The sequence below is a fragment of the Apostichopus japonicus genome, chromosome 22, assembly GCF_037975245.1.
Source record: "Apostichopus japonicus isolate 1M-3 chromosome 22, ASM3797524v1, whole genome shotgun sequence".
Lineage (NCBI taxonomy): Eukaryota > Metazoa > Echinodermata > Holothuroidea > Aspidochirotida > Stichopodidae > Apostichopus > Apostichopus japonicus.
Genome location: NC_092582.1, coordinates 3,857,593 through 3,881,781, shown reverse-complemented (window position 1 = coordinate 3,881,781; position 24,189 = coordinate 3,857,593). Strand labels below are relative to the sequence as shown.

The 24,189-nt window shown below is 36.5% G+C and overlaps 2 protein-coding genes and 1 long non-coding RNA gene across 5 annotated transcripts in view; 1 reads left to right on the top strand and 2 right to left on the bottom strand.

Annotated features, from left to right (window-relative positions):
- Positions 1-275: 275 nt before the first annotated feature.
- Positions 276-7,309, bottom strand: LOC139963821 (torsin-1A-like). 3 transcript variants are annotated; one of them, XM_071965007.1, is made up of 7 exons: positions 7,153-7,307; positions 6,877-7,008; positions 5,584-5,754; positions 4,472-4,740; positions 3,501-3,676; positions 2,811-2,935; positions 276-2,158 (listed from the first exon to the last, which is right to left on the bottom strand). In XM_071965007.1, the coding sequence occupies exons 3-7, from the start codon at positions 5,744-5,746 to the stop codon at positions 1,884-1,886; spliced, it is 1,008 nt and encodes a 335-aa protein (XP_071821108.1). In that variant the 5' UTR covers positions 5,747-5,754; positions 6,877-7,008; positions 7,153-7,307; the 3' UTR covers positions 276-1,883. The 3 variants fall into 3 exon arrangements, with proteins under 3 accessions (XP_071821108.1, XP_071821107.1, XP_071821109.1); XM_071965006.1 differs by having other exon boundaries at positions 6,902-7,008; XM_071965008.1 differs by lacking the exon at positions 6,877-7,008 and having other exon boundaries at positions 7,153-7,309.
- A 6,273-nt stretch (positions 7,310-13,582) lies between these two features.
- Positions 13,583-24,189, top strand: part of LOC139963980 (nuclear receptor subfamily 6 group A member 1-like) — a 44,758-nt gene continuing 34,151 nt past the window's right edge. Inside the window, exons 1-2 of the mRNA XM_071965257.1 lie at positions 13,583-13,990; positions 22,178-22,546. Coding sequence (XP_071821358.1) covers positions 13,921-13,990; positions 22,178-22,546 — 439 coding nt within the window. The 5' untranslated portion in view covers positions 13,583-13,920. The remainder of the gene's footprint in view (positions 13,991-22,177; positions 22,547-24,189) is intronic.
- On the bottom strand, positions 21,710-24,135 carry LOC139963982 (uncharacterized). Its single transcript, XR_011791809.1, has 3 exons — positions 23,458-24,135; positions 22,606-22,767; positions 21,710-21,852 (listed from the first exon to the last, which is right to left on the bottom strand). It is a non-coding gene; the product is annotated as an uncharacterized lncRNA (long non-coding RNA).

The following is a 24,189-nucleotide window of genomic DNA, read 5'->3' as shown; positions in this document are numbered from 1 at the left end:
TTACAAATAGCTCAAAGAATAAGAACAATATTTACAGTAAGGTCCAATGAAGATATTTATTAAAGAAAATAAAAACTTTGTTAAACATCAAATTTGTAATCAAATTTTTAAGAAATATTACCCAATTAGAAACACATCTGAGTTGCACAACTTGCACTTTGATAGCAGATGACATTGTTAATACTGAAAAGTAATATACTTATGTAACCTTGTAAGAGTCACACTGTAGGATCTCCAAAACCTGACTACTGGAAGAAATTACGCATCTTAAAATCTCTATTGGTCAAGAAAACAATCGACTATTGTTCTACATGATTACATTATCAATGCCTTTCTTTTGTTATTTTGGCATCAATCAGCTTGGAATCTACTCTTGATTCTCCTTGAAGTAAATTAAAACATAATCTTGTCATATATGTAACCAGATTTTGCTAGAAGCCTGCATTATAAACCATAACTTAATAGGGAGAAAAAATCAAATGTTGCCTTCAATAAATAACCTACACTTATTGTCATTGGGTTTCATTTGGGATTTTCTGGAACATTTCTGTTTTTCTTTAATAACTTGGAAAGATGCAAGTTAGCATAGCTTTGACTTATTAATGTTTTCTCACCAATTAAGTAAAATAAATATTATTAGTAATAATAATATTAGTAAAATAAATTAAACTTAATGCCATGAAAATTCTTAATCAACAATTTTACTTCCCTAATATTTCAGCCTGCCAACAGCTGACAAAGTAAAACCAAACCATCAGGAGAGACAGTGAAGGCTTGTCCAGGTGAAGAGGTTAGAGGTCAAAGTGAACTGGGACTACAGTAATATACTGCACTTGGAGACCTTGTAGGTAAAGGAACATAGTTTGCTCAATTTGGAAACCCTTTTACCCTTCCTCCTCTCAAACAAAGAAAAAAACACAGGCCTAATGTAGAGAGCATGACAAAATTTGTAAAAGACTAGCAGTAATTTTTTTTTTATATGATCCCATATTGCATCCAGTGCCAACATTTTACAAGAATTGCTTTAAGAGGTCTGGAGGCAGAAGCAAAGACGAACTTTACCTTCAAAATTACCATTGTAGTAGAATGTATTGGCATAACCAGAAAGCCAACAAGCTTTAGTGGTTCCTTGACATGCTTAACACTATATGTGAACTATGCACAGACAGCTTTTATACTGAATAAGGTAGATCTACATACTTAGTGCGAAGTTCATCTACATTTTCTTTTTGTAACTGTCCTGTTTACATTTCTTCTTAGACATTTGAGCCTGATGACCTCAAATGACCTTTGGCTAATTCCGAAGAGCAGAATACTAATGATGTATACTGATATGAATTCAACATGATGCATCTACATACACAGTATGAAATTCATGCATGCACAGAGTTAACAAGGTTTTCTGGCTGTTGACCAGAAATGACATTTGACCTCTGCAGAAAATGGTCGGGTTCTTCTACTCAATAAGATGCATCCACATACCAAATATGACGTTATCCACCATAAAGTTTGTGAGTTACTGTGATTACAAGTCAAGGCATCACAAACATACACGCATGTTCACACACACACCTATGCACACACACATCAATCACCACTAGTAAGTTTCCTTTTGCCTCCAGTTAGAAATCAGAACATAAAGAGTATCACAACATTTAAAATATTTATCTGCTGAAACTTTACCAAAACATGAAAGAAATGAGGAAAACCCTTTCAAAACAAGAAAAATTGGGTACAATCTTTTCATGGGAAACCTTCTGACCTTAAGTTATGTAATAATCTAATCATCAAACAAAGGCAGTCAGTTTCAAGATTCCTCCGTACCCTGTTCTCCAATGCTTACAGACTACAGTACATACTATCATCGTGGAAGTTCTTTGGTATTACAACTCATCTCTCATCCATCGCTTAGTGACCACATACGACAACTTTTCGGCAACGTTTTTGCAACCTTTCACTGAGAACATTTGATCGACACCGTGAAACTGTAACTCGTCTAAGACTTCATCGATAACATCGACCTGGGTCGGGTTCATACTTCTTCGAATCATCTCAATTCGTACGCACCATCTGACGTGATCTCTCTCCAATGGCAGGAACGGTATATAATGGCTGATCAGGTGAGTATCTATCAAACGACTTCTGCTAAATCCCGTATCTGCAAAAGACAGCGAAGGTTGGAGATAGAAGAACTCTACTGCTGTGTGAGTCATAGTATCAGAAACAAAATTGCAGCAATTTAACCTCCATAGTTTCATTTATTGAGCAGTAGTTTTTGTAGCTGAAGTCCCTATATCTTCGTCGTCACCATCACCCCCACCATCCCTATATCCATCACCATCCCTGATTCCCTGTCACCACCATCACACCACCACACCATCGCCAACATCACCATCATCATCGCTATATCCATCACCATCCCTGTAACCACCACCACACCACCAGCACCATGCCATGGCCATCATCACCATCATCATCGCTATATCCATCACCATCCCTGTAACCAGCACCACCCCATCATCATCATCAACTAATTCTACGCTTGTTTCTCGTTCATTGTTCTAATTAAGTTGTCTGTTCAATTCAGTATGACTAGTCTATCTGTCTTCCTTATAGTCTGCCCCTGAAGATGATTTTGCAAGGCTTGTTAACAAGTTGTCTTTCAACATTTCTTCGTTTATCTACACAGGGTTTTTTTTGTCAATCAGCTGGTTGTTAACAATTTTTCCACTTTTTTCATTTCTGTAGACTATTGGCACAAGAGAGGTTTGTTGAAGAGATTGAAACCTTTCATTATTCTTGTATTTTACCTTTATCGTTAAAGACCTCTATCACCATTTCTTTTTCTGTCTCTCCGAGCTTAATGTCCTTCCGATCTCTGCCACGTCTGTAAAAGTCAAACGTGATGTCTTTGAGAGTATTGCCACCTGTATTGCTAGAAATTGAGATAAAAGACATTGTGAGTGTGAAACACAGCATAACGATTGTGGACTTCGCGTCGAATGAATTATTCCTTATTTCTGATATCATATGTTCATTCAAACTTCAAAGGGGGGGGGGTTGGGGGGGCTGGGGATGTGGCAGACAAAGAGGGTGGATCAAAGGGTTTGGTTGAACCAAGGAGAAAAGAGTATCGTGTGACAAAAAGTTTTAGCTATGTTTCAGATCCTTTTTGGATGGGATGGACTTCGAAACATAAATTAGGAGCAAACTTCACCATCATTAATTTGCCTCTGTCAGTAGGCCAAACTAAGTAAGTACATAATTAGCAAATCCAAAACAGCAGTAATTTACACAGAAATACAAAACAAAAATTATATATACTTTGCAAGACATTTTATGACTATTACAACATACACAAATTGATGACAAGTGTAAAGTGGGTTAGAATTTGGGGTGCAGTCGGGACATGAGGAAGAGGAAATAGTAACCCTATGTCCATTACTATTTATCACCCACTTTAGTGTCATTACAACCATTTTTTTTTAATGTTATCTCACCTTAACAAGATGAATATTGTATTCCTATAGTCCACACCATCAACCATGGGATAATGTTCCAGATATGATCGTATGGAATTTAACAGACCGGCTGGAAAGCTGTCTATTTCGTCAAATATAAATATAGAATATTTGCAATTCTTCGTTTCACGCTTAATCTCTGTTTGAAGTCTATTCTGTGAAGAGAATGAAAAATTGGTAAGTTCTCCAAAGAGTGAGTATAACAGAGATGTTAAGGAAGGAAAAAGACAATTTCAAATTATTTTGGCCAACAAATTTGTTTGTACCAAGAAAAGTAGTTTTGTGACCCCAATATTTTTGTGACCATATTTTTGGGGGGACTTGATTTTTTTGGACCAACATTTTTTCGGACCAAATTTTTTGAGACCAAAATTTGTTCACGAAAAAGAAAGAAAAAAAAAATTTTGGTGACATTTTTTTGGGGGGGGGGGAAAAGTTTGTCCCCAAAAAATTTGGTCCAAAAATATGTTGGTCACAAAAATATTGGGGTCTGAAAACTTGTTTTCTTGGTGCAAACTATTTTTTGGATCAAAAAATATGTCCTGAATTATTTCTTTCTGTCGGAACATAGAGACGTCGGAACATAGAGATGTAGTCGAAAGGAGAGGTCCCTACATCTCCCCCTTGCATGTGTCTTACTAAATATTGGACCAAAACAATATTTTCCATTCCCTGCATCTCTGCGGAGGGGCCAAAATTTTGGAAAAATGATACATTGTCATGATTGTGTGATCCTTTAGTACACAATAGTACCAAAAACGAAGGGAGAGTGAGGGATCTGTAAGTTAATGTTTATATTATTGAATAACCACTGATAAATTACTGTCGTCCTAAGAATCAATCACAACCACAATTTTGGGCTATAAAGTCTAAAACGTATTGTCTGGCTATCCAGTTTCTGTGCAAAGATAATATCACTGGGTCTTATTGTCAATAACAAACAGACCTACCTTGTACCTCTTGATGTCCTGATCTGACCGATATGGAAAATCCTTGGTGCCGGAGTAAACATGAACAAATTTACTTTCCATACCCTTAAGGAACCAGCTTTTTGCAATCAACTGCGAGACATGGTTCTTGCCGGTTCCAGTAGTACCGTGGAATGAAAGAACAAGTGGTTTTGCTGACTGGTAATCAATATGGCCTTTAACGGCTGCATAAACCACATTATGGACCAGATGTTGTCCAAATAGCTCACTATTCAGCTTGGATAGAAGTTCTGGAAAAAAGGTAAAAGACAATGAATTTTTGATTATCTATGGACATGTTGAAGTTCAAGCATGATATGTGACAATTCTTTATAGCAATCATTAAATCCTTCCATACATCCACGTTCTATATCCACGTTCTACATCCACGTTCACGATGCATATGCATCACCAATTAAAACTACAGTGCATTGCAACTAACATCCAACCTGTTGCAGTAGTTCACTATTTGCCTGGGCATTACTAACGACCAGTCAGGGTAAATATTGAGGGATTTTGTCATAATTTACTAAACTAACCAGAAAGCCAACTGGTTTAGTGATTCTCTGCCATATTTAGCGGTAAATATTTAATGTAAACTGTGCACAAACAGTTCTTACACTTAACTTTGCAGTCATTGTGTTTACAAGGTTTTCAGACTTTGTCTTCAGTTGACCTCAAATTTCCATTGATCTTTACAGAAACTGATAGGGTTCCTGTACATACTCAATAAGGATGGTTCCACATACCAAATATGAATTTCATTCAAGATTTACTGTTGGAACTATCGAGTCTACAATGTTTCCAGACTTTGACTTCTGTGGACCTCAAGTGGCCTTTGACCTCCACAGAAAACAATGGGTATCTTGTCCTCAGTAATGTGCATCCCACATACCAATTATCATTTTGAGTAATTCATGTTTTCAGGTATTTTTCTTCCCTCAGCAAGGCAAAAATGAACACAAAACTTTTGAAGCTACAGTAAGACAAAAAACAATACCACTGTACTACTTTCTAATAAACTTTAATCTTAGGTATTGAAGTAAACCAGAAGCTGACTGTTGAATAAACACCTGTCTTAATTACTGGCTTACCGTTGTAGTTTCTTGGAACCCACTTTTCATTGCAGCATTCCCATTTGTAACACCAAGGTTTGTGAAGGCTCGAATACCAATGATATTTTCCACTCGCAGTGATAATATGAAAGTATAACAGTAAAATGTGTATCCAAGGGACATTCTTGCCAGGTATGTCCATATGTTCGTCTGAAGCAAATAAAATGATATAAAATTGTGCTCTTACATTTTGTGGCATGGAAGGTGCACTGTACATACAGCACACTTGCACTATTTTGAAATTCGTTCTAGAGTATTTTGCAGATTCTGGCTTGGATTATCCAATAACTTATGAGATGGGGGAGGAGGGGGGGGGAGGGGAGAGAAGGGTACAGGGACATTCAATGATGGGTTGTAATGTTCAAAGAGTTAACATAATAGTTAAGCTATGAAAGCTATATTTCCTGGTTCTAAAATATTTCAGTATTTCATCAGGTACAAAAGATAATGCAAAGAGTTGCTGCATATACATAAATTAGTGTTGTTAGCCTTATAATTAAGACTAGGCTTTTATTTCCTTATGTTCGTCCATCCATAAGATACACTGCTTGAACTGGTACAGTTGTTAAGGGCATCAATAATGACATACAAATTATACAAGATTTGGCTATGAACCATAATGGAGCAAGATCAAACTAGCCCTAATATTTAAATGTATTACAGTATAGTAAAGGCTTCATAATTGACGCACCTTCGTAATTGACACACCTTCAAATATTACTAGCAACGATACAGCAGGCAACCTAAACTATTTGCAGCCAAGTAGAGTAACATATTTGATGAGTTTTAATCCATTTCAGGTATATGCTGATTGAATTGTGGTTTTGTTTTAAGCTTTTAACACCATCTCCCCAGTTTTGCACATTTTTGTGTCATTTGGAAATCTTTCTCCCTAAAAATAACCAAAATTAAATTACCTCAGTATGATACCACTACTCTCTGGGACCTGACCTGTCTGAGCTTAGAGGCTCAGAGCATAGCAAACAGCATCCAAAGTCAATGTATGTATACTTAGGCCTACACTTCCGTTAGCTTATTTACGAATGTGTCAATTTAGAGGTATCATGAAAGAACTTGACAAGGCAGACATTTTGTGGATAAATATTTTGAGATCATTACATTTGTGAGGAACAACACATATGAAAAACGCATACAGTTGAGGGATTTGGATTTTTCGTTGATAGACATTGCTAATCAAATCCTTAAGTGCGTCAATTATGAGCCCACCATGCTACTATTACTGTACTATTTAATGACTAGGCCCACGGTTACCTTACCAATGCGTAGTATTACTTACTGTACCACCTCGGGCCAGTGATGTTTGTCTAAGTACACAGCGATAGTTATGACTGTCTCAATCTTCCGATAATACTCAGGCAGTAAGGGCAGAGGAGGAATACAAATCTAGTGCAGTGGGTAATAATAATAATACAGTGGATTTACATAGCGCAACTCAGAAACAAGAAATAGGCTAGTCAATCGCAATCAAATGAACAAGTTAAGAAATGAGAAATAGGTAAGCCAAAAGAAAACACTGATATGACTTACTTCGCCTTAATTTTCAACGAAAACCGATCTTACGCCTCAAAAAGTGTGATAAAACAAGAATTTTTCACAGAAAACAACATGGTGGATTGCAGCCGAACACATAATATATATAGCACCGGGGAAACCCCACATTTGCCATTACTTTTACCTACATGACTAGAAATGTAGTCACTTGATTTGCTATTAGCAACACTGGGCTATGGAACGCCGATAGTATATTCCGTTCTTGTATTGCTTTAGAGCAGCTTGTCAGATAATTATGGTAGCAAAAGAGATTGTATTTTTCTCTCAGTTGGATGTTACCGGGCATACCAACGCAACAACAATCATTGGTCTATGTGATAGAAGTATCTGGCATGAAAAACTTCCAAACAGCAAAAAAAAAAAACAAGGCCTGAAGGCTTGTTCAAGTCTGAATATGACATCATCGAGCCTCATGTGCTTCAATTTTTAAGAATTTCTTTGTGTATTGCAATATTTATTATCAGTAATGGAGGTAGGTTTTCAAATACTGAATCAAATATACTTGGAGCTGTTTACATGACCTAATGATGGCATTTGTTGTCAACACTGTTAATATTCTACCTATAAAGTATCAAAGGAAAACCAAAGAATAAGTAAATGGTTTCAAATCCTTGTCACACTATGACATCACGGTTTAATAAAGTGACTGCTCACAGGCAAAACATTTTCAACTACAATTAAGTCTACCCAGCGGAGAATTTTCTTCTCTTTTATTAGCTACTTTGAGGAGTTGTTTTTGGCAAGAGTTTTTATTATGTAGGCTAAAGATAATGGTTGGGTTTTGTTTCTCCTTTCAAGAACATTATTGGAAGATAATTGAGCAATTGATGAAATTTAGATTATTGAATGCCTTTGGAGAGAGAGCAAATTAGGAAAATCCAATTGTCACATGTGCAGAGAGGTTCAGTATGGAAACTGCAGACTCTCCTGGTGAAGATGTACCCTGTCGTGTTATGAGAAATTTAATGTGACATATGACATGACTGCCTACTGAGGTGTAGCATATACATGTGGCGAAAACTTGGCGTATTACCCTAGTGTTATGATTGTACAGAGAGAATCTGACAACTTACACAGAATTATCACTTTTCATAAGTAAGCCAAGCCGTATGAATAAGAAACAAATGTGTAGTAAGTGGCATGACGGATGTATATTAAATTAATGAAGATCAACACACCAGAAAAATTCGACTTCACGACCGGGTGAAGGTAGAAATCGAACCCCAGACCATTGTGTCACATGACCGATGTCCGTGACACTCGACCACAGTGATTATACTGGTGTGGCAATGCGTATAAACTGGTTTTGTTTAACTTTCAATGAGGGCGTATTACCCAAGTGTGGTGAAGTGGAATTTGTCTGGTGTGTTGAACTTATTTGAATATCTATCTGTCATACCACTTGCTATAGACATTCATTTCTTATTTACGGCAAGGCATGCCTATAAAAAGTGGTAATTCTGTGTGAATTTCCAGATTCAAAGCAAGATGGGTGCACTCTGTTCAATCATAATGATGACTTTAAGATGTGAGTATTATTTATCGCTTTGCTGCAAAATATTGAATTGGTGAAATACGGGAATCTTATAACCTTTTATTTATCATTTTGCTGTTAAATTGATGACATTTGATAAATAATCATTTGTCATTTCAACATTGTTCAATGCTCTTACTCATTTGATTTAAGGAACTTTTGTAGTTTTGTTGCAAGTTGGTAATATATTAAAATGAACAATTATTCTTATTTTTGATAGTTGCTAACTATATTTACAAAAAGATCTTAACAATTTGTGGGCACCTTGAAATTGTGCTTACGTTAGCATTCTGGCAGTGTGCACGGTACATTCAACCAAGTTATAATGGTAATTCGGAGCCACTCTGCAGCAACACATGCATAGGCCATTTATTTGTGCGAGAATGTCGATGAGTCTAACGTTAGTCACAACAATTAAGAACAATAGACCCCTTAAGTTACCTCTTCCCTTTCTTTGTCACCGAGGCCATTTAGAAATATCAGGATTACATGCTTATATATGACTAACCGGAAATCATTTAACATGACTGATTTTTTCCCCAATTCGCCACGTAACCTTGATAAGACCAAGAGAAGGTGATCTTTATACCAGTTTACGTCGCAGAATCATGTCTACTTTTGCAATTTCAGAAAGATGTTTCTGAGAGATGCAATTTCTGAAAGAGGTGTTTATAACGTATTGTCGTGGTACCATATATTGTTTAATGTATCTGTAAGTTTGTTGGACTTATGTTACAAACGATTTCTAGAGACTTTAATTGAATCAACCTATTTTTGGGTTAAGCTTTGATAAATATTAATGATTGGATTTGGTAATAAAATCTCTTTTATTGCGATCCCTTCAAGCAGGGTTTCCTTCACTTTATCCTCCCCCCCCCCCCACACACACACACGAACCCCCTGTGGATGTCAGAGTTGTCCACGAACCCCCAACTTTTCCAGACACGATCTGAGTCATTATTATACTATAATACGCATAACAGTGTTTGTAAAGATCAAGTTCATAGTGTAATAATGTAATGAAAAATGCACGGTATATACGGTACTACTATGGCAACATATGCGTATGGAACGCGAAAAGATTTTGTTGATAGGTACATTACTAAATTATATGATATATCAGATTTTAGTTCAACAAAAAGTACTCTAGTTTTGACTTTCAGAAACGTCTCACGAACCCCCTGGGATGGACTCACGCACACCATGGGGGTTCATGCACCCCAGTTATTAGGGAACCCCTGCCTTAAAGGATAACTCTATAGGCGAAAGAATAAGTTTGGTACGTTGTCGACGGCTTAAAACCACTGATATCAGTCCATATTGTGTTTCTATAACCCTTCTAGCTACTGAGGTTAATCAATGAAAGTGGCTGGACCACTTAGTTTTAACACAGAGATCTTTGGTTTAATTCAGAAGATGTATAACATAAAGCTCAAAAGGAAAACCTTACAGTTTTATGGCTTCGAAATGTTTTGATAATGTATTGCAAATGTTTTTTTTTTTCTTAAGGACAAATTATGATGAATATCTTCCAAGGTTGTTCTGTCGCTCATATGGAGTTACTCGAATATGTTTTAGTTGAATTATTAGAATACACTAAATAATCGTTTTACATTAATATTTAGGCCTGCATTAAGAATCCGACGTCATTATCATCTTAGCCTTAAAGGAGTGTTCCAGATTTATAGCAAATGTTAAAGCTGAATAACATAAAATCGGAATAGCTATAGAGATATTACAGGCGATCTAATTCGTTTTATTTGGAATAGGATGGGTTTAGGCACCATTAGGCTTGATAAGCACTTTTGATAAACACAAGCAAAAACAAACACCACTTCCATTAGTTCAGGTAGTACTTCTTTAACAATAGCTCATATTTTAGGAATGTTCCTTTAAACATTTGAGGTTAATTGTCCATTTTAAAGTGACTCTAATAGGCCCTATATATATTCTCATATACAGAGCAGGTCGGTTTCTCAGATGCAACACAAAAACTCTAATTGGAAACATACGACATTTATGATTTAAAATTACATATTAACAGAATAGTCCAGATAAAAATTCTTTTTGATATGTTACAGAGGAACATAATCTCAGCATTCTGTGAAATTTGCATTCAATTCCTATCTACCGTTTTTGAGATATTGACAGTTGAAGTTGCCACCTTTCGTACCAAAGTTGGAGCAATGTGACGTCATTTTTGCACACTGATAAATAATGTTTTCTTTTCCTTTATTTCCATATATATTAACAACAAAAATGTTTGTCCTGGACTACTCTTTTAACAATTTACATATTTGTCACGAACAAATGGGTTGTGTTATTAATTTTTATAGTTTAAAGAATATGATTCGGGCGAGTTATTAGAATTTACAAAAAAAAACAATGTATAAACATTTAGGCCTAAATTGAGGAGCTGACATTATCATTCATTTAGCGTTAAAGGAGCTTTCCAGAGATTCGTGATATTTTAACAGGTGAATGATCTTGAAAAGCAGAATAGGTATATAGAAACATCCCTTTTATTCTGTTGCTATTTTTTTTCTCGAACTATTAAAACATATATAGACTATACACTTTTAACTTAAGTTTGGATATGTATTATATGCCCAATACGTGTTACAGGTTCGGATTCATTCTTTGTGTCTATAAAGCATATTCTGCATTACTAGATTTCATAGCAACCAAAAACAAATGCCGAAAATAAAGAAATAGCTGTAATGATGTGACCTCGATGACTAGAAATCGAGTCAGTTAAAGCAGACGGATTCGTCTTATCTCATGGATGTTTACGAGCTGTCACCAAAGACGGTAATTAATACAATTTCAAGGTTTTCACGCAAACAATAGTATAGAACATATTGATAATCCGATTTGTTAATACATTATATTGTCTTGCTCAAGAGGATTGTCTAAACCAGGGAGTTGCTATGGCAACTCCCACTCTAAACCTAGCATTATCCAAACTAAAACTAATTAAAATGAGTTCCCTTTTCCCGCCACTTCTTGACTTGCGAGTAATTAGCACATTTTGTTCTTTCCTCGGTATCTTGGCCAAAATCGTTGACTCATAAAGATACTGTATAGATCTAAAGCAGGGGTATAAACACGTATATATACCCCCAGGAGGGACCTTCATTCCCCAGAAGAAAATCAAAAAGATAATTCACCCCCCCCCCAACCCACAGCCCCACTGACAGACATAATATTATAAAACAAAATCCCAATGTAAAGAACTAAAATGTATAACATGTATTAATATACGGTACAACCTATTCCTCAAACTGTTTCAAACGCTGCGAAAGCACATTTGGTATGCATTTCGGCATCCTTCAGTTTATACAAATATATGAAAGAAAATGGCGTAAGTTGAACAAAACTGTACAGTGTTTCAATCTAATGTATAATCTCCCAGGCAGAGTTTCTGTTCATCCAAAATTATTCTTGGACGTCGAGGATCAAGACATAATTCGGAAATGGTTTTATCAGGAGAAGCAGAAATTTTGGTGATGTTTGAGGGATATAGCGACCTCATATACATATACATTCACACATATATATATATACGTTCATATATATATATATATATATATATATATATATATATATATATATATATATATATATATATATATATATATATATATATATATATATATATATATAAATATATATTTATATATATATATATATATATATATATATATATATATATATATTTATATATATATATATATATATATATATATATATATATATATATATATATATATATATATATATATATATATATATCATTAGAAAAAACCAGAGAAATAAGATATGACTCATATATGTATATATTTATATCTAGAAAGATTCGCCTGTTTGTTGCAGCAGATTGGACCATGCGGACTATGATCATTCATAGTAGCCCGCTAAATAGGCATAATAGAAAGAAAGAAATCAAAATTTACAATTCTCCACCCCACCCACCACCACCCCTCCACTTTCCATACCCTTTCAATATGGCAGAAGACCTGAATTAGTCACCTTTACGAAAATTGAACATGATACTAACAATATTAATGTTGGAATAATCATGGGATAATTGGAAACTGGGGTTAAGCATTTCTTCTGTTTTTTCTTTTATGGGGTTGGTGGAGAAGGTGGGAGGGGGTGCGAGGTGGACTAGATGAGTTGAGATTTGGGGTCAAGATAGATACAACTTCTTAATAATTTGTCGTCTTTTTCAATGTTTTGTGTGTGTGTGTGTGTGTGTGTTTGTGCTGATATGAGACGTCACCACATTACCCAATATATACCATCAAATGATTTGTTCGACCTTTAAAATATATTTGCTATTATTAAAGAAATCATTTCTTTGCTTTGTTTTTGCAACTTGACAAAGAATTGTTTTTTTCTTTGTGTTCAACTTGGATCTCATTAACTAGATTCTATTCTCGAGAGTCCACCCATTGCCGACGGCATTCTTATCAATTCTTTGTGTGTACAAAGTCATGAATAACGGTGAGCGAATTTCGAGGGTGCCCAGTTAATGATTACGTAACACTATAAAGTACTGTTCCATTGCAAAACCTCACGGGTGAGAATACACTAACAGCTTATCGTGCCCAACTCATAAAACATTAATTAGAACAAAGACAATATCAGTTAGGTGTTTCTTTTAAAAATCGTGTATTAATTACATATTATTTGCATGCATTTAAAGTAGCGAAACAGAGAACTAGTGTTAAAATCGAGTAATGCACTTGAATTATTGTAAAAATGTCCCCCCATTTGGAAAGTGGACCAGCTTGCCAATAACCTTGATTCAGACAGTTGCGTTTCACAAAGTAATCTAAGGCTATTTTCATCGCTGTGGGGATTGGGCTCAAGGTTTTCTTGTCGTCTGATTGTAGAAAAGAATGCAACGGGCACTTACCATCGTGGTCATGACAAAAAGAAGCGGTCAGTAAAGACTAGCTTGATTACGTAATTACGTCTGCTAGTGAGCTGAGATTCCGGGCAGCGGGTATATATGTATAACGTTATGGCAGTAGTGTTGAACTCGCCGCATAACTAACATGCCGTAATTGCAACGGCCAAGTACACACAGATAGGAGATTGACCACAGTAAAAAAAAGGACAGAGAGAGAGAGGTATTATAAGTGATTTGGACATTTTCGTTGACTTCCCGTTTAAGGAAAAATCAAAGACAAAAATCAAAGATGCTTCCTTTTAGAAGATGGGGGCCGTATGCTATCCCAACGGAGGCTCAGAGGGCCGCCTTGCATCAGAGTACGTATTATAAAAAAATATTTGATAATTTTTTTTTTGGGGGGGGGGAATTCGACTAACTTTATCTCTGGTTGTAATGTCCACGTTATTTCAATTGGTGTGTTCGATGGTGACCCAATTCACTAACAGCCATTGAACAGAAAGGTGTTTTTCTTTCTTGTGTGTGTCAGTATATTGTGATATATTGTTGTATATATTTTATATTTATTTTTAAAGTAAAGAAGTGTACTATAACTTACAAATGTAACTGTTTGTTATAAATCGAACAATGTTTTTTAAAGGAGTTCTTATATGCATTGGTGTTAAAAGAAAACAGTCTGTCACGTTGTAGCATGTTATGATGGAGAGTATGTAACCCATGTTCTCGATAATGTCATTTTTCTATCTGATTATAAATATTTATAAATCTAACTCAATGTCCATCTGCTCGAAATACGTAACTTTTTTTGCCATCTATCGGCAACATCTCACTTGTGTTGGTTCATATGCGAGGTTAATTGAACTCATTTGATTTGAACGACAGTTGTAAGAAGTAAGTGGGAAAGGTAGGGGACCCATGGGAAGGGGTCCCATTGGTAGTGGACCCATGGGATAGGGATCCAAGGCTGCGATTGTTTTGTCGTTGTGGTCTTAAATTTCAACCAAGTTGTTCATGTGAACAAACTAGTTACATTGAATCATAAATGCTATATCAGAGTGGAGGGGGTGGGGTTCCATTCATGAACGTTTTCTAATAATTCATTTAGGACGAGATCAGAGTGAAAGTTGGCACGGGGATTCAGTTTTTTTGGATAAGTAATAATCATGACTTATATACGTGCGCTGGAGGCAGCGGTGGGGGGGGGGGGGGGCATCGGAGTGTCGGGTATGGTGTATCTTATTCAGTAGTAAAAAAAATCGAAAAAGTTGTCAGTATTGCTGAAACGGTCTAAGGTGCTAGCCAATTACCTAATCCTCATGCACATGGATTTGTCTTACTTTTCTAAATTTTGGAATTTAGGATTATTTAAAAACTTAGGAATATGAAAAAAACGTTGTTTTCATGGTGTCACACGATAGATGTTTTTTTTAGTATATATATATATTGAGTTTTGCGATTGATTCAATGTATTTTATTAGACGTTTCATATTCATGATCTTCTTAATTGGAAACAAATTTAAAACTTGTAGACTTCGCGTTTACTAAATCTGCAGCGAAAATAACAAAATTATTAGTCATGATTATTCATTGTTTCCACTCAAAATTAACCCAATTAATTTCTGTCTTTCTGTTCCTGACTTGAAGTATACTGGTTAAAGTTTTTCGGTAATTAGAAGTAGCCAAATGGAAGTTGTTTAAATAGATTTTAGATTTTTGAACAATGTATTAAATTGAAACCATTCGTTTAATTATAACCTTTCCTTGGCGGGAAAAAAATCTTAAGAGTGTCGTAAATTGCACGTGTGCAATCATAATTTTTAGTAGTCTGCTTGTTTTAGAATGGTAACATAAATTGACAATACGCGAAATCTTGCTTTAATGAGATAATGACAAATTAATTATGGCGTTAACTAGCAATTGACATTACCGCGTACCGTTCTGGACCTATACCCAATTCTGAGCTCAACAAATCTGAAGTGAATTTTTGTTACCATGAGTAGGTTTTCCTCAGAGGGATGCTGTGAATTTTGTTCGTATAGCGATTCAATTTTTTCTCCAGAATTTGTCGATGGCACATATGCCACAATTGGTCGATGGCAACTATGGCATGTAAACGATTTACTTTTACCTGCTTATATCTCATAGTACTCCCATCAGATTAAATTGTCTAACTCGTTTGCACTAAAACTTTCCTTTAAGTTAAATTTCGACTTGGGCATTGAAAAGATGAAACAGTTTCCTGATCCAAATATCAAATATTTACTGATCATCTGTACGGGACATCCTCAAAACTGTTTGGTTCCATCTAAAAAGTTGATAATATTTACTGACATTTCAAACTGTTTTTGTTTGGAACTTTATAAAACCGCCTATACTTCAGTATACCTTAAATGTGTACATATAGATAGGATAATTATATGGAGGGGGGGGGGGGGGGGTTCAAAGGCTTGTGGTCTTAGCTCTATTAATAGACCCATGGTCATGTACTTTGACATGCAGTGTGAGTTTAAAGGATTGTCCACTGAAAACCATGATAAATAACCTTTATAATCGCTAAAACCAACAACACCGTTACAATTCATGGAACAGAAACAATGATAAACAATTTTTATTGCGTAGAAGGGTGTTTACGAGTGTTAAAATGGGAACAGCTGATTGGATCACACATTTATATATATATATATTATATATATATATATGTTTATATATATGTACTCTCTCTATATATATATATATATATATATATATATATATATATATACATGTATTTCCTAATACAAGGATTAGGATTTGACAGCGCCACTGCAGCCTAAGCGTGTAAAGTCCACGATAGGTTAATAATCCGACTTAATGTTCGTGTGCTATGACCATGGACCTACGTGTTACCCGATATAACTTTGCTAAAATCCTTAGATAAAGAATTGTATTTAATCAGTCCAATTGGACAGTTTACATTAGACCTTGTAAACTGTATACGATACTGCAGACACAACAACATACATAGCATTTATACTGTTACATGATGGCCGTATGGCAGTGAAGGCTGAAAACTTGAAATGTCCTCTTAGTTATTATCTACTGTAGTATGTAAACTAAACTGACTCAAAGCGAGTTATGATTATTCAAGTATAGGCATATGCCATACACTATTTATCTTATCATAGGCCTAGAGTATAAAGAAGAAACAAACCCCATTTACCGTCATCACTTCCCATGTGACTCTGCACGCACGGTAGGTAAATCGTTTTTAACTCGTTTTTTCCCACTTACCTGTCGCCCCACAACGTTGGCACTCTGCCTCTAACGTCTCCTTTGATATCCTAAACCGAAGGCGGCTAAGAAAATCTAAAGAAGACATCACACTTACCACCATATTTGACTTTATTCGTTACTTTGTTTTCTTTGAGAGGGATGGCATCTTACAAATGTTGCTACAATGGTGGAATTTTGCCATATCACCGGCATTGATCTCAGTAATAATACGGGTGACTTGCACCATGATATATTCAAAATAAAGCAAAGGGAAAACCAATTTTCACCTCTTATATAGCGGTACTAGAACATCGTACGTATGACAAAATGCTTTTTGTATTGGGATATCGGCCAAAACATTTTTTCTTCGTAAATAGCTGTATGGGGAATTTGTTTATCCTAAACATCTCTATTATTGACGTTAACAAAATTTCTCCTTTAAAAAATCAACAAGCACCGCCTTCATTGTTTTAACTTCTGTGATCTACAGAAAGGTGTGATTAAAAACTCCTGTATCAAAGGTTGGATATATTCTCTTCTATTTGGAAGATGCAACGGTTTTGAATTTCCTTATTGAACAAGGTTTTGTAGACTTCGAATCATCGAGTTACTTGTGCTTGAAATTTTCGACTCCCCGTCCCCCCCCCCCTCCCCACCCTTTTCCAATGAAGACATTTTATTCAGTTGTTTATATTCTTCTTAAATGTCGCTGTTATTTGATGACCAACCATCGTAAAATTCGATATCAATAAAAGACAATCGTTTTGATTCGTACTCATTAAAACTACGGAACTTTGGCGAAAAACGTTATTTGACGTGTCATGTCTTAAATTTTAGACTGCCAACATAACATAACTGTCCTGGTTTGCTCTACCTATACGTTTCGGCATATAAAGAATATTAATCACAAAGTTCACTTTGAATTTTATGGAAGCCAGTTCCTGCCATTTAGAAACAAAAATAAAATGGAGTATTTATAAATACTGCGCTTAAGTTTCCATAATTACATACACATAAAAAAACGCAGTATTTGAAAAGTTTGTTTATTTGTTGTTTGTGTCTATGCCAAAATCAACAACACACAAACGGAGTGGAGAATTATAAACAAATTATAAATTAACAAAAGAGAAAAGGATTTATTTCCCCGGGCCTGGATTCGAACAAGGGACCCCAGGAATGCACCATACTGTGTAAATTTATACAATACAATCTGAGCAATCAATATTGTCGAAGCATAGTGATCTCACTATAACCATTTCTTTGCTGGGATCATTACCCGCCAGAAGCCACAGTACCTAACATATACTATGTGCGACACCATGAATCTCCCTTCCATTCTATCTGAATGAACTAGAAAACATCTGGGTAGGGATTTCAAGAGAATTTCGGCTTCATTGTTAATTTATTTATTTATTTATTTATTTTATTTGGTAGCAATGCGCACCCATAAAATTGACCGATCATTACGAGCATAAACAAAACTATCTAATATTACGAATTGGAACTAAAATTCGGGGAGCGGAAGTGAACCAGATCTAAATATACTCCTTACTGTCTCACAGAGCACATAGAGTCTGGAAGAAGTTGCGTAACATTTCCACCTTATCAGAACATTCACTCCATATACAGATGTCTGGCAGTAGCCTGGCTCTTTCCTTCAAAGTGATAACAAATTGTTTTGAAGAGTTCTCTTGTGTTTTTTATTTCATTTCTTTCTTTAAAGATGTTAATGTCATAAAGTGTCCGCAGACATCTATAGCCCTGATTCCCTACATATTGACAATAATTATCTAGACTTAATACAAGGTCAATTATGCTTCAACAAGATGAGTTTGTTTTTTACCTTCTAACGAATGCTTCTTCTGTTTTTAACTTTATACTGGGTTTCTGAGACAAAAGATTCGTATCTTTAATTTGATGGTTCTCGTCATGGCTTTGCTATTTGTTTATGACGCCCTCTGATGTTTGAAATAGTAGACAGTTTTAATTATGTTTTGAACATATAAAATCGATTAATGTCTAGCCTCGGACAGACAAAATGACCTACCTACCCGTGCTATGTTGGCTTTTACTCAGATGTAAGGTGGGGGGGGGGGGGTACAACTAGAAATTATTTTAATTATTTTAGCCAATCAGCAATCGTGACTGTACGGCTGCTCTGGCGAGACGTAAGAGAAGGAGGACTGTTTTGTGACGATTTTATGCGGAGTCAAAAACGAGTTAGGATATTTTCTTGTCGATTTGAAGACCTTTTGTAACTTATTCATCTTGACAACTAGGGGACTTACTGGAGTCGCTGTTTAACTATGAATTTCTCTCAAAATAGTGGTATTTGATGAGTTTGATCAAGTTTAATCAAATAACAACGTGATGAAAATTGTCAAATTGTTGATACACTTTATTTACAGCACTAGCTTTTAACACGTCCAGAACACAAGAGGTCGTATTACGCTCAAATTAAAAACTCATGATAAAAGATTGTGGGTTAGTGTGTCATCCGTTCGTCTGCTATGGCTCCCCAATACCACCGTAGTTATTGGCGGACCTCGTGATTGCTGCATTTATGTCTTCTACTGGCAAGGCAAGAGTATTTGTATCTGCCAAGGTATTCCCTCTCGGTTTGACATTTATTTTCATCAACCATGGAGATTAATATAATAGAAATACTGCTATACCCTTCTTGTGTGGCTATACACACTCATCATTATTGCACCCGCCCCGCGTAGGGTACACTTATGCCGACCCCGAGTGGTGCTCAGGACAATGTGCTCATGCAGTTCAGTACCAAGCTTGGCTACACACGCAATACTGCTCACATAGATATACAAACCTTACGGTTCCACTCTTTGTAAATAATCGTCACCTGCTTCGTGGAAACACCAACGTCTTAACTATGCAGTTTATTCATTTGGAGAGTCTGGGGATGGGAATGGTATGATTTGGACCATTGTGACGTCACGATATGTTCGCATTGTGATATCATGTCTCATGCTCTCAATTAGCCTCTTCCCTCCCCCCCCCCCACAGAATAAAATATAGGGGCTTATCCAACCCCCAACCCCCCTCACTGTCAGACAGAATATTGCAGTACATTACATCGATATACAACATGTTGTACATGTATGTACAACCTAAGCACTCAAAATATAGTACTATTTTGTATCCAAGCAACCTTCATTTAACCAAAGAGGAGGAGCCACCCATCCTCTGGACGACATAACATCGTATCACCCCCAACCCACCCCCAACAGTATCTAGTGGTATCTCCCCTGCATGTACACAAATGATTTGAAGAAATGTAACTGATATTATACTCTCCGGGATACCCTTAATTAATCGGGGCGGTACGGGCCTCCCGATAACCACTTAGTAGGACTATAATACAACTCGACGGTGTGGCCCACCGTAGGAGAATTAACGCTTTGGGGGGAAATGGCACTCTGAGAAATTTCGAAGACTACTGATAGTTACGTGATCGAAATATGAGAGGCATACGTACGCTTACCTGGACACCTCCGACAACCTTAGCACTCTCGCTGAAAAAAGGGTTACCAGTTCACTCTTGGCACGGTAGAAGCGAGAGTGTGAAGGTTGTGGGGAGACATGTAAGGCAGGAGCGAAGTAAATATCCAAACCTGGCCAGTGAGGGTTGCTGTTACAATTAGCAGAAACGACTGTAAAGAGTATAGCATGCGTACGTTTGGTGTGAATGAAGTAGAGAGAGATCATTACCAGATTCTAAACGTGCCTCCTATTTTCTTAGTGGCCCAGGGTGATATTACATACATATAATACGGGCTGAGGTTGTATCAGTTTTCAGCTATTTTCGGGAGGATATCTCCCCCTCCCCCTCCCTTTGTCCCACACTTCCATGGGTACGACAAGGAACGGATACCACAGGGCACTTGCGTAGAAGAGGTTCTTCCTCCCAAGCTTTCATTTTTGTTATTGTATACAATTGTATTGATTGATAGCGGTAAAGGGAGAGGTTGTTATCATCCTCCCCCTCCTTCTTCTCCCCACCCCACAAACACACCTCCACTCGACCAAGTTCATGATTATTCCTCCCATTCAATCCACCACTTAAACATGTTACGAGATGGGGGAAACTCTTTTCCTACGTATACTGTATACAACTGCGGTGTATAGGCCAGACATCTCAAAGATGAAGTCGGTAGTATATTGTCATTGGCCCTGCCGTTCGGCAGTCGTTGTATACTTTGAGGCAATGCAAACACTATACTGTATAAGAAGGTTTACATACAACGGTAAGGTAATTATTGCAGGACTACGTCTTATAAAGGCCTCTATCCTCTTGAAAGAGTCATCCTTTGTTATTCTGTGACCATGCTCATTGAAAACATTCCTTTTTCGGATCTGTTGATGTTCTTCCATCTTTTGTCCGCCTATCGACCCGTGGATTGACTCAAATAGATGCTTACGATTGTCGTTGTATTTGCTGGCTTGGACAGTTGGGTCATGTGCAATGTGTAAAACCATCGACCCTGCAGATGAGCCGCACACAATAGAAGTCCAACCCTTAAAGGTATTAAGGAGTGGACGGCCTCGATGGACAATGGGACCAAGATTGAAGAAAGGGGGAATGGTCAGTGAAGTGCATTGGAGTACGAAAAATGGTACAATCAACTTGAAACGAATGGCAACCCGTTGGGCATTTAATCATACATTCATCATTGTTAGAAGGATTATGCATTCGTAAAGGAAACCATGTTTAACTTGGTATAGGGTATGTCACTCTATTGAGAAATCTCTGCTACCATGGCCAGATTCAGCTACTACCCTGGTGTTTTTTTGACTCAGTTCCGTGGTCGATGTGACATTTGTATTACATAGTTAAGGAATAAGTCGCAGTGAATAAGATCCATTTTGTGGTCGATAAGAGTCACTATGCCAACCGTATTTCTGACCGTGTCATTGACCGTGTCATCGACTCAACAAGTTGCTGAAACTTTGAAGGAAAAAAAAAACAATGAAAATACAGATAGCGAAAGTTAATGTAGCAAGCCGATTTCATAAATTAAAGTATATGGTTGTCTTTAACAGCTGCTTTTCATTTCAATCAAATTACGAGCGATGCTTCCACGACATGAATGATAGTTCCTTTTCCATCCTCCTCCTCTTGCTCTTGCTCGTCCTCCTGCTCCTGCTCCTCCTCCATGTCCAATATGTTGGACACAAGTTGATCAAGCATGAATAGTCATGAGGCAGGAGACTGACGTCACATGGCTAAAAATTCATAAAATGATTTATATTGATTTTCATTTTCGTTACAGGGTTCGAATTTCCCGCCGGAATTTACGCAGCCCCATTTCATCCAGCACCCGACAATGGAGCTGGTGGACTCACCTCCCCAGGACCGTCCACCCATTCCCCTACCGTATCATCATCCACCCTGCCGATGCAGTTTTCTCCTCCATCTGAAGAAAGCAAGTCTTGCCTCATCTGCGGAGACAGGGCTACTGGACTTCATTATGGGATTGTCTCATGCGAGGGGTGTAAAGGGTTCTTTAAGAGAAGCATCTGTAATAGGAGGGTGTATAAATGTATGAAGGATAAAAACTGCATGATGTCCAGACAGAAACGGAACCGTTGTCAATACTGTAGACTCCTCAAGTGCCTCCAAGTTGGAATGAATCGAAAAGGTGAGAGCAAAATTGTTTTAGCTATACTGATTGACAATTCACTTTGTTGCCTCACTTACCTGTCTCCCCATAACTAGAACCGTCTGTCTACCGTGTTTAGAGTGAGGTTGTAACCTTTCCGTATCCTGTGAGATACGACATTGATCTTGCTTACTATTTTCCATGGGTGTCCTACAAATAACTGAGCTTCCAAGTTAACAATTATTCTCTACCTGCTTATCCTGAAGTAATGAAATTTGTGAAAGAAATATGCAGAAATGTTTTAACTATGATAACAATATGCTAATAAGTTGCGCGAGGTGGATGCCTTGGTAACATATCACCCCTGTACCTACCTCCACCACCCCCACCCTATCTCTATCCCCCTCCCCCACCCTCCTATCATCAACAAATTGCTTCCCGAATACTGGACAAAAGTTGATCAAATCGAATCTACCGCCACCAAGAAAAATCACACCTAAACACAACAAAAGCCTACGCCCTATCAAAGTTGAGCACGGTATAGTGTGTGTATATATATGTATGTATGTATGTATGTATGTATGTATGTATGTATGTATGTATGTATGTATGTATGTATGTATGTATGTATGTATGTATGTATGTATGTATATATCTATATATGTGTATATATCTATATGTATGTATGTATATATATATATATATATATATATATATATATATATATCTTTGACATATATATAGGCCTATGTATATGATATACACATATATAAATATGTATATATATGACATATATATAGGCATGTTAGACCGTTTGTGTTCCTATAAACAGTATAAGAAGTACTATCATATTTAATCGCGTGTTCCTATGCAGATCTGTACCAAATCATAAGCAATGCAATACATATTAACTCTCTTCTTAATTGCAACCTTGACGTAATGAAAGTTACCATACAGGAATCCTATCCGACCAGACTGCTCAAGGTCGTAAGTAAAGCAAATATATCGATTCGTGAAGAGATAAAAAAAAAACATACTGGACATATCGGTCAATGTATATGGCTGCTGAAACTGGACTTTCGAATTCGCTGGAAAAAAAGGAAGAATAAAATAAAATAAAGACATGCAGGTATACCATGAGTTACAACAGAGTTTATATGATAGAGCAGCGCCATTGCTACTGTGTAATCATGGACCTGTAACGGCTACTCAGCGATTTAGCTTGGAAGACTAACCCACACATTTATTCGACATTGATCGCAAGAGTGCGTCCATTATCATCCGTTTCGTAACGTTACGTAATGTTAGACCAAATGACATGGCAAGTATATATATATATGTGCATACTGGATCGTGACATTTTAAGTTTGTATACGATTCATTTAGTTCTTTCATTTCGAGTAAATGGAACCTCGGATAAAACAAATTAAGTGTCTGTAAAAAAAAAGAAATTGCGAAACAATATTAAGCAAAAATTAATATGAAAGGAAAAATATGACTTAATATAACTACTAGAATGACTTAAAATTCAATTACATAGATATAACTGTAGGTTAAAAAAAAAATCACGATTATTTTTTTCCTATTTACTCACATTTTTACTCGCCAGTATTTACTCATTTTTTACTCACGAGTATCTGTGATGACTCAACGTTGTGGTCTCTCATGTAATCAGGGTGGTA

Bases quoted from the DNA above. Each gene is read 5' to 3' on its own strand.
- LOC139963821 (XM_071965008.1), bottom strand. From the start codon at position 5,746: ATGGACATACCTGGCAAGAATGTCCCTTGGATACACATTTTACTGTTA. The intron at 3,677-4,471 runs GTAGGTCTGTTT...TTCTCTTCACAG, and splicing joins AGGACATCAAGAGGTACAAG to AATAGACTTCAAACAGAGAT. The intron at 2,159-2,810 runs GTAAAATACAAG...TGTCTTTTGCAG, and splicing joins AGAGGTCTTTAACGATAAAG to ATACGGGATTTAGCAGAAGT.